The sequence below is a fragment of the Protopterus annectens genome, chromosome 5.part0 (assembly GCF_019279795.1).
Source record: "Protopterus annectens isolate FY-2018-M chromosome 5.part0, PAN1.0, whole genome shotgun sequence".
Lineage (NCBI taxonomy): Eukaryota > Metazoa > Chordata > Ceratodontiformes > Protopteridae > Protopterus > Protopterus annectens.
In genome coordinates this window covers 1481222468-1481234080 of record NC_056735.1, presented here as the reverse complement: position 1 = coordinate 1481234080, position 11613 = coordinate 1481222468, and the positions used below count along the sequence as shown (strand labels likewise).

At 38.6% G+C, this 11613-nt stretch overlaps 1 protein-coding gene across 1 annotated transcript; it reads left to right on the top strand.

Annotated features, from left to right (window-relative positions):
• The first annotated feature begins 381 nt into the window (after positions 1–381).
• On the top strand, positions 382–10144 carry FZD4 (frizzled class receptor 4). The gene is made up of 2 exons (XM_044071310.1): positions 382–1019; positions 6985–10144. Exons 1-2 carry the CDS (start codon positions 762–764, stop codon positions 8314–8316), a joined length of 1590 nt encoding a protein of 529 aa, XP_043927245.1. The 5' UTR covers positions 382–761; the 3' UTR covers positions 8317–10144.
• Positions 10145–11613: the final 1469 nt, after the last annotated feature.

Sequence of the window (11613 nt, the reverse complement as noted above, 5' to 3'; positions counted from 1 at the left end):
CACAGAACGCGCGCTTTCTCTAGAAAGCAGCGTTTCCGTGATACAGCAGCGAAAAGACCGCAGTCACGTCCATAAAGTTGGCATCACACCACCTATTCCGATTAAAGTGCCTTGTCTGCTTAGAAAACATGATTGCATTCTGCTAATAAAACAAGAATCGGCATATTATAAGAAGGAACACAAGTTAAAACAATTATTTATCATCCCTCCCGCCAGCTGTTCAACACTAAGAAACTAAGCAACTGTCTTCATTGCACAATATACACTTTCACACTGAAGGAACGTCTATATAAACTTGGCTCTATTTACATAGAACCGCCCAATCCCAGGCAGCAAGACCTTTGACCTGCCCCGCCCCGGGCCGTGGATTCTTCTTTCAGGATTGGGCACTCTAGTGTCAACAGCTAGGCGGTGTTATTAGCTTGCTGTTCTTGGATTTAGTCTGCTAGTTGTCAAGAGGCGCAGCTGGTGGTTAATGATAAAGTAAAGCAGATCTTTCACGAGTCAAACTGACTAGTTGTAATCTTGCAGGTTATGTTTTTACCTCCTGATGCAGACGGAGCTGGCCAGAGTGGAGAAGAGTTTTTTGTCGCGCATGGCTTTAAATGTAAAAAGTTGATTCTTCTAACCGGGAGGAGTTTCTTGGTCACATTAACAGCAGCTGCCTTTTTAAATTCTGTTTGAAGAAAATTAGGAGTATTGCCGCAGCTAGCATTGTGTTATTGCTGCCGTTTTATTTTTTGTTGTTTGCTAAAGTAAAAATGCGTTGGAATGTACTGCTGAGTCTTCTTGCCTTTTTCGGCACAGAACTTTTTATCAAACTTGGGGTGTTCGTGCATGGATATGGGGAAGAAGAGGAGATGAGATGTGACCACATACGGATTGCCATGTGCCAGAATCTGGGTTATAATGTGACTAGAATGCCAAACTTAGTGGGGCATGAGGTACAGGCGGATGCAGAGCTGCAGCTGATCACTTTTACGCCTCTGATTCAGTATGGATGTTCTAGTCAACTGCAGGTTGGTCCTTGTTCTAAGATTTACTTCCATCTATCTCATACGTCTCAACTGTCCAGATTTTTGCCACTTATTTTTTTATCTCTGCCCCCCCCCCCCCCCCCCATGTAGTTTTCTGGCATGTCCGTGTGGGTTGAAGGAATTAAAAACTGTCAGATATTTGAATTTCAGGCTTTGTCCAGATTTCTTGTGCTAATATGTTGAAAAATGTGATCTACCTGGTCTTCATGAGAAAGCCTGAAAGGTATTACTTGGTAAGTTGGCTAGTAAGCAAGTTTGTTAGTAAGCAAGTTTGTTGTAATGGCCAGTTATGCGTTCTGCTACATGGTAAATGGTGTGCACGTATTAATTTCTGTGAAAATGTATGGACATGTCGAGATAACCATGCCAGGTTTCATTTTAGATTTAAGTTGAGCTGTTCGTGAACTTTCGTAATAGACCCAGCCAGTACTCTCTACTCTGCAGCCGAGGAGTTGACACTTTGTTTATATATATATATATATATATATATATATATATATATATATATATATATATATATATATACATACATATATACATACATACATACATACATACATACACACACACGAATTGGTAGTGTTCAATTACAAGTTTGTGGGCTGAAAAGGGTATATCTATAAATTGCATTCTGCATGCCTTGGCCATTTCTAAGTATTGCCAAAGTGACGCTCTATGCATTCCCCTCAACTGTCCCCAATTGTTTGTAGCTCAAGTTTTGCTCTGCGCAAGTACTAAGAATATAAAAAAGATTGTTTTTCATTAAAATGTATAATAATATGGGTTATCAAGATCCTGTATTGTGAGCAATAAAAAGTACTCCTATTTTCTGATCCTTCTGTTTTAGATTCTCAACGTTAATGTTATGATTTTTATTGCGCTGGGAGGTTGAGAGACTTCTTACTTGCCCTGATTAAGGACATAAATGGAGAATTATGTGTATTACCTCTCCAGAAAAACGTATTTCACATTTAAACAAATGTTTTGGGAAGAAGAGACCAAACCGTAATACTCTTGCCTGTTATAAAACAAGTCGGTACACTCATAGGTTCGGTAGTCAATATGGCACTCGATGCTTGACCCGTACCATTGCTAGGTGATACAGGCGTATCTCGTGAAATAACGGGTTCAGCACGTGGCTGGAGATGCTTTTGCTGTGGCTTTCTGTTTAGTGAAAGACGTCTAAAAGCCGAGTTGCTTTGCGGTGACGACCTAAGTTTAAAATAGTGGAGGGACAAATGCCCCAAAATAGGAACATATTTGAAATATTTCTCTTTTAGAAAGTTGTTTGTGTTCCCGTTTGTTTTCTAAAGGATATGCAATCGAAACTCATCCGTGTGTCATTGTTTAGTGACTTCAACCCTCAGTCATTTGCCATAAAACCAGAGATTTTATGAAGGACATATGAGGCAAAATCAGTACAATCGAGAGGTACATGTGATCAGATGTTTTTACGTCCTTTTTTAATTTAATATCGCCAGGTGTACGAGTTGTATCATTAGTTGGCTGTGGCAAAACTGTATACATTTTACAAACATAAGCTAAACATGTAGGTGGAACCACTTGTTCCATCTAAGAGTACCATTTAGTGCCGTTTCTACAGTGGAGTTATTCACCTCTGTGTCTGACAAAATGTCAGGGGAACATCGGCTTGTTTAAACTGTGCTAAACATTGCGAATAGTGTGTGACTCGGTCCAGTTACATACTGTCCCAGTGTGTGAGTGAGTGCCTTGACGGGTCATTACGTGCTTGCAAACTCGCATGTGTCTTATGTCTCTTATCTCTAGGTTCACATATTTGCTCGGCTCGTAAGCTAATATTTTCACGGCACTTATATTTCCACACTCTGTGAGTCCTGCTTCTTTTCCCCGTTGTGATAGAATAGAAATGCACACTATAGATGGAGGTAGTCCTGCGTATAAATTAAATATGTCGTGTCTTTATTTATTTTATTTTACATTTCTTGACCTGGCTAGTCTAGCTGGATATATGTCCATTTTCATTAGAGGCCCGGGGAGAAAAGCTCCAAGTGATAAAAAAAAAGTTGTAATAACATACATAAAGTAACAGTGATATATACAATCAAAATTATACTAACAAGGCTATACTTAAAAGTATCAATAACATAAAGTTGAGACATAGCTAAACACAGTCCTATGCAGTATGATACATAAGGTAAGGTACAGAAATCATACTTGATGTACTAAGAGGAATTAAATTGAGTGTCTATTGGTTACAGTTCCTGCTTTCACTGGTAGTAGACAGCATAGTCTTGTATTAATGAAAGTTTCAACACAGTCATCCTGTACAACTGTTAATTTCTGTGAATTTCAGTCAGGCATTTCATTGTTCAAGACTCCCATTTGGTCTTTTGTCTTCATGCCCATTGTCTGCCCAGATTGAGATGTCATCAGAAACACGGTAGATTATTTTAAGTATTGGAATGCCTAGGCTGAAAATTCTGTCTGAACTCCTTAACTCTTACCCCACCAAAAAAAGAAAAAAAAATTAGAAAAAGCTAAAGTGAAATGTTTAGACGGTCCCAGTGTTGTCTGATTAGTATAAAGTTATTGCTGACATTTTCAGAAATGGAATGGGGCAGTAAAATGTTACTTTAAAAACAGAAATATGTGCAGCAGTCATTGAGGGCAGTCCTTGTTAATGCTACTAAAGAGCTGTTCTTTTATTTCAGTGTATTAAATGGGATTTTAGGAGAAATGTGAATGCAATTTAGTATGTAGTGACTGTAGTAAATCCAGAGTAATGAGGATAGGATCTGTTACAACACAGTATTTTAAGGAGACTGTGGGTCTCTGGAATATTAGAAAATGATACAGACTTCTCTCAGTGGGAGTCACTGTAACCTAAATATAGCAGTTATATTACTGCTTACTGGCACTAGACCCATATGTTTTTGAACATGGAAGCTACATATGAAACATGCTATGGTCCATTTAAATTATTCACTTGTAAATAACACTTGAGTGTAACTCATAGGCAGGAACTGGTGGAACTGTGTAGACCACAGAAGTATACATTCTAATGAATTTGCTTGAATCTTTGAATAAATGTCACGTGAGACTAGTCATTTGCGACTGCTACCAAATCTTCTGATGAATGGGAGTAGACCTCAACTAACCTTGGTGTCGAAAAGAAGTCTGGTGCAGAGTTGGAGATAGCTGAGAGCAGGTTCTGCGTGACTTCTTTAAGAAAAAAAACTCGGGTTGCAGTTTCTATATATGGTGCGATATCAGGCTTCTTAAAAGCTGGCTTTCACATAGGTACATAGTTAAGTACTGTACTCTTGTGGACCATTAGTACTACAGAGGTTAGTCTTGGATCTATTTCCCCAAGTTGCTCTTGAATATGGACATGGATGAACTTTGTTTAATGTGGATGGGGAGTCAGTTCCAGAGCAACAGTATCCTCTGCAATATACACTTGCCATTCTGTTGATGTTGTGGGAAGAGGTTTAGATCCCCAGACCATTTCTGATATAATTGGACTTGCTGATGTGTAGTAAATCCGTCTGTACTGGGTCAGAGGGTGCCTTGTATGCCAAACACGGGTTACCCTTTTAACAGTTTGCAGGATACGGAGTATAGTGATAGGGCTTTGAGTCGTCCATGTAGGACATTCTGTTTAGTTTTTGTCCTTTTAATTACAGTATCTCTGTGGGTGTTCCACTTGCATGTGTCTGGACAGATACATGCCAAAGGGAGGCATTTTTCATATTTCTAGTAGACTTTTTAATTAAATCTGAGAATGTCTTTATCATAATTCTTTTCTTGGTACAACTTCTTCAAATTGTTCTGGCATCTGAAGTTTCATAAAATAGGGAGGTGTGTAAAGCCCTGTTTGGGATTAGGCTGAGGCAGTCAACACAAGCTTGTTGTAAAGCAAGAGTTGTTTGATTTCCCTTGGTACCTAATTTGAAGGTTTCAACTTAAAATTTCAGTTCTGTGTGAAAAGCCCTGTAGTGAATGAAGACGGCAAATTTTAAGTGAGCTAAAACATTCTTAATACTATAAAAATGCATAAAAACAATATAACTCCCGGAATCATCTCTGTGTCACTGCTGGACAGAGGCACAACAAACTAATGGGCACAGTATTTAACATAAGGGGTGGCGTAAGCCACAAAAACTCTGGGCTAGGCTTATAAATGCCTTAGGGCAGATAGCCTAGTATAAACCTATGAATGATAAACTCATGTGTCATGCAAAAGTACTTGTCATATTATACTTGTATCTTATAGAAAGAAATTTATACCTTATGTGACGTACTGATCATAAACCTGGAAATGTGTATTTCTTAACTAAAAGTTCCTTGGATGTTTCTAGAAGTTTAGGTTTGAAGGACTCTACAGCACCTATCTGGACTTCCTTCATTTTAATTGAAATATTAACAGATGCAGAAAAAACTCCTGTGCTTGGGCATTGTTTAAATAGAAGTGAAAGGATAGTATTAGCTGCCACTTGGGACTTGAACCCTGCACTTCTATTATACCACATTGATGTCACTGTTGCTGGACCATCGAGAGCATCCGGACAGACTATTGTTTTCCTTTTAGAGCCTCACCTTTTTTGGCTAGGGAACCCACATATGTTGGTTAAGGTCAAATTACAAGTACACATACAGAGAAAGCCCTCTAGACACTTTATATCATAGAAGTGAAATGATATTGGCTCTCATTTGGGATTTGAATAATGAGACTATTACCTTGAATGCCTGAAGTGTTGATCCTTCTGTGGATGCTGGAAGTGTGTGTGGGTAAATGCATTTTAGGTTTGTATGAGTTCACATGAAAGGCAACATTTGCTTAATGGAAGGAAGGTAGCGCAATTTTATAAACTTTAGACCATCATATACATATGAAAATTTGGATGTCTTGAGAAACGTTGCTTTTTAATTTTTATTGTGAAAGCTACAAATTCAGAAATTGATACTACAAGAAAACTCACTCGTTTGTTCACCTCATCCTGCTTGATAGGAGCACCCCTGATGGGAATGCTTTTTGGCATTTCAGTCTCTCCCTTATAGTGGAAGGGGTAAAGGTCAAGTGGCTGGATGCATTCTTACACACACACACACACACACACACACACACACACTGGAGATTACTGTAGAGTCACAGTTTGACAGAGCTCTGCTGATCCCCTGGCCCATAAACAGATGCCTTGCACCTATCATTCATTGCGCGTCAACATTGTAATTGATTATACCACCCCCTCTTTCCAGGATGGGCAAGCTGTCCACTGACTTTGTGTCCAATCTGGTAATCAGTAGCAGCTTGTCTGTGTGACGGGCATATCTCTCAACATCTTAGAGCAAGAAATCTAGACAAACCACAAATGGGGCAGAGGGCCAAAAATAGGGATGCTTTTGCTGTTACAAACTTAGAAAATTGATAGAATGACAGAAGTGTGAATTTTCTGAAGTATTTAAGTTTGAGTCAAATGTCTGCCATTATTTTCTGTTTTCAGTCCCCCATGGTATGGCAGAAAGCTATGATTTTCCAAGAAACAGACCAAAAATATGAGTCGAAAATCTGGTCAGTTGAAAGCTGTGCATTAAGTCCTTTAGCATCCTATACTATGGAGGTACTACACAGTATTGTTTTTGCATTAAATAAGCACATTATTGTTTATTATACCATCAACATTAATCTGGTTGTAAAGGAATTTTGTATGGAGAAGGAAGAGTTTACAAATGAAGACAATATCTTGTTTATTGTTTGGTCTTATTAGTTTTTAGTCCTTCATGAGATGTGTGTTATTTGCATACAAATTTTATTATGTCATTGAAGGCTTACTGTATCAATGACTGTTAACTTTTTTTTTACACAAGTGCACACACACACACACACACACACACACACACACACACAAAAACACTTGATAGAATTAAGCCTGTCATGCTATTAATGTTATTTATTTCCTTACAGTTCTTCCTGTGCTCCGTTTATGTGCCTATGTGCACTGAGAAGATCAATATCCCTATTGGTCCTTGTGGTGGCATGTGCCTTTCTGTAAAGAGAAGGTGTGAACCTGTTCTAAAGGAATTTGGGTTTGCCTGGCCAGACAGCCTCAACTGCAGCAAGTTCCCACCCCAGAATGATCATGTCCATATGTGCATGGAGGGCCCAGGTGATGATGACATTTCCTATCCCAGCAACAAAGGATCTTTGCAACCTGGAGAAGACTGTCAAAGCTTTGGGACAAATACTGACCAGTATGTCTGGGTGAAAAGAAGTCATAACTGTGTTCTGAAATGTGGTTACGATGTTGGCCTTTACAATAGGTCTGCTAAGGAGTTTACAGATATCTGGATGGCAGTTTGGGCTACGGTTTGTTTTATATCAACTGCATTTACAGTTTTGACCTTCCTCATAGATTCCTCCAGGTTTTTGTACCCTGAGCGTCCCATCATATTCCTCAGTATGTGCTATAACATATACAGTATTGCTTACATTGTGAGACTAACAGTTGGCAGAGAAAGGATATCTTGTGATTATGAAGAGGCAGCTGAACCTGTTTTAATCCAAGAAGGTCTAAAGAATACTGGCTGTGCTATTGTATTTCTGCTGATGTACTTTTTTGGGATGGCAAGCTCAATCTGGTGGGTAATCTTGACTTTAACATGGTTCCTGGCAGCAGGACTGAAATGGGGCCATGAAGCTATTGAGATGCACAGTTCCTACTTCCATATTGCAGCTTGGGCAATACCAGCAGTCAAGACTATTGTGATTTTGATAATGAGGCTGGTAGATGCTGATGAGCTCACAGGCCTCTGTTATGTTGGTAATCAAAATATTGATGCACTTACCGGTTTTGTTGTGGCTCCGTTATTCACCTACTTGGTTATAGGAACTCTGTTCATAGCAGCTGGCTTAGTAGCACTGTTTAAAATTCGTTCCAATCTTCAGAAAGATGGTACTAAGACTGACAAGCTGGAAAGACTGATGGTCAAGATAGGGGTGTTCTCAGTTCTTTATACAGTTCCAGCCACCTGTGTAATAGCTTGCTACTTTTATGAGATTTCCAACTGGAATATTTTCCAGTATTCCACAGATGATTCTAGCATGGCTGTAGAGATGCTAAAAATTTTCATGTCCCTGCTTGTTGGTATCACATCTGGTATGTGGATCTGGTCAGCAAAGACATTTCACACTTGGCAGAAGTGTTCCAACAGACTTGTATACTCAGGAAAGACAAAACGTGAGACAAGAGCAGGTGGCTGGGTGAAGCCAGGAAAAGGAAATGAGACTGTTGTATAACATAATTTATCTGAGAAACAGTTGTAATTTCATTAAGAGCATTTTGATATGCCACAGTGACATGAAGAATGTGTGTAAGGACCTTAGTTACTCAGAATTCATTGTTTTTGATGATTCGGAAAGCACACAAAAATAAGATCTGATCTTTAAAAGTCATGTTGCAAATCTAGCTTGACAGTTGTGGCTATATTGGGAGGATGTAGTATGCATTGCTTAGTGGTATGTCAGACTTGTTCAGTGCATCGGTCATCCTTGCCTTTTTAACTGATCAATTTGTGTGCCTTAATGGGTAACGGTGCATAGTTCTACAAGGCACATCTTAACTAGCACTTATAAAAAAAGAGAGAGAGAGAAGGTAATAGCAAAACGGTCATCAATTTGTCCCAGGTTTCGGAACAGTTTGTAGAGCAAGGTGTTGTGATGGGTCCCAAGCATTCACATAAGAGGTAGAAGTTGTCATGTGTCTTACCCTAAATTGTGGTTGTTTGGGAATCCGGCCTTTAATATCTGCTTGCAGCCTGTTGTTCTAATCTAGGTAGTGGTGATGTAGGAGACCGTACGTCATAGTTAAGTGCATTATAAGCTCAGCATAAATGCTTCACATAGCCTTTTGGTCTGTTATGACCTTGTGGTGTTGCACATGCTGGAATCCCGGGCAGGTTCTGTTCTGTAAGTGTTGGAAAACCGGGCACATTACAGAAATGTGGTTATTTTACAGTGTCTCTTTGGCATAATACTAAACAGTGTAAAGAATGTGGTATTGTCTTGTATGAAAACTGCATATTAATTTCCCCTCAAAGTAAAAAATAAATGGGTGTTTCCCGCCCTCTTTGTTTACATTACATATGTATGATGGTCAGTTAAGTCTATCTAGTCTACTGTTTATGTGCATTTAGCATTTTACATATCTCCACCCCCACCTTTCCTTGTGTGGAGCTGTCCCATGCATTTTTAAATGCCCATGGATTCTTTCTCCACCAGCCATTTCAGCAGTCTGTTTGATCAGCAACAGTTCCTTTCTGAGAGCTAAGGGAGTCATTAGTCCCCCTCATTTTTCACAGTACTTTGACATGTAGCTTTGTATTAATTTAATGCTGGTTTAGACTTTCATACCACCTTCATATGTACCAGCTAGAATATTTGGAGATTTGACTTGCTTTTAAAATATTTTGGCTTTTTCTTTCATGCCAGAGTCTGTAGTCCAATAGTACATGCCTTAAAAAAAAAAAAAAAAATGCCTGTTGTGCCTTTCTGAGTTGTAAGTACCACAGTGTGTCCTTGGTAATAGTCATTGTAGCCATGGCCTGTATTTCCTGACAGTGCAGAATATGAATCCAAAAGCAGAACTCTGTGTACTTAAACTGGATCAAAAAAGTCCTGCTGACTAAATAGACAGTGTCAGACCAGCAGCAAGCTGCTTGCTGACTAAATAGACAGTCAGACCAGCAGCAAGCTGCTTGTGTCAAATGAGTATAGCCTGCCCTCTAGTGGCTAATGGCATGAGGTGCCGTTTCATTCAGTCAGTGTTTGCTACAGTTCTTTTTTAGTATTACTGAAGACCATACTTTTTCAACACGTCTTCACAGCATTTATTTTTCTGTTATTTAAGGTAGTGAGATTTGGCAGGAGTACTTTTCGTACTTTCAAAAATGTACACTGGATATGAAATAATGCAGTCCGTGCTTCAAGATATTGGATTATATTGTTCATTTGTTTTCATTTATGTGCTACTAAAGATTATTTAATGTGACTCTTTCAAACACTTAATGAACTACTGTAAAGCATTCTGACTTTTTTCTCCACATAGTAAGTAAAGCCCATGGGTAGATTTGTTTGTCCTGTCTGTTTTTTTCTTTTTTATACTGGTCTTGAAGTATGTTTTATATTTATACTTTCTTTGAATCCTGTTTCTGTCTTTTGCTTAAACTTTTGTTTTTCTTTGTCTGTGTCATGCTACTGCATAATACTACTGTGAATGAAAAATGTACTGAAGTTAACATATTGCTGTCTTTAATGTGTTTAACCTATGTTTCATGAATTTAATGGTCACTTAGGGGCCATATATTCAACAGTTACTCTTCTGTAAAGAAGACAGATTAGGAACCTAAAGAGATATTGCTCCTAATATACTCTTTCAAGAGCCTGTTTGACCTGTTTTGTTGTGTGTGTGTTTTTTTTTTTTTTTTTTTTTTTTTTTTTTTTGTGAAACTTGCTACTGGAAATCAAAATTAATAAAAAGAAGTACTATTTATTTAGTATTTTCTTAACAGGTTGTGTCCACTAGACTGTTGTGGTTTCTTACTGGGTGAACTAGCAGTACTGTCTGATAAGTACCTTGTTCAGAGTCCTTCAGTATGCAGGTGGGAAGTGAGGGGTTCAAGCCCATAAGCCCATGGAAGAGCTTGCGATTGGTCTGTAGCTTTAACATAATTTGTACTAAAATGCCAGAGTACATGCGGATAGTACTGTTATCAGATAAGATAGCATGAAAAAACCCCACTATTGCATTTGTATGGGGCGGGGGGGGGGCTGTTGTAGTTAACATCAGTGGGGTTTACATGTTGGGGCTGTCGTAAAAAAACAAGTGGTGCCTGTTATATCATTGATGCATTTAAAAACTAGGCTTTTCAAAGTATTTATCTAATAAATACCACTTTCAAGTAGCAGGTCTTGTCAAGTTACAGCTCAGTTGAATTGTGATCCTGTAGAACCTACAACTTCCCTGAATGTTATTGCACCACATCAATGCCTATGCATGCATGTTTGCTATTGGTGTCTATAAAGGGCATGCACTACTTTTTAAGTAACTGACTTGGTCTGCCCAGCAAACCCAAATTATCAAGAATATTTTTATTGTATTTGTACAGTATAGTGTCTAGCCTCCAGGTTGAAAGTGTTGCATGTGCATTGGAAGCCTGACATCAAACCCCACCTTTCTGAGATGCTGTGTATACATTTTCACCCCAAAATCTGTATCTTTATTCACAGAAGTAGCAATAGTAGCTTGTTGGGTTTCTTGTATGAAATGTGAACAAATGTACATTTTCAACACCCTAATGAATTGGGTTTCTTGTATGAAATGTGAACAAATGTACATTTTCAACACCCTAATGAATATGGTATGGTTGACATACTGTATGTTTAGTTACATCAGTAGGCCATAACCAGCTGTAAGAAAGAGTGATGTGAACCTTTTAAGTTCAGAGTGTACTCACAGTGGGTGAACAGACAGTGAAACCCTTCTCATTACTGTGTGCCTCCATATTCCTTCTATGGTAATTTCTTTAGGTCTTGTAA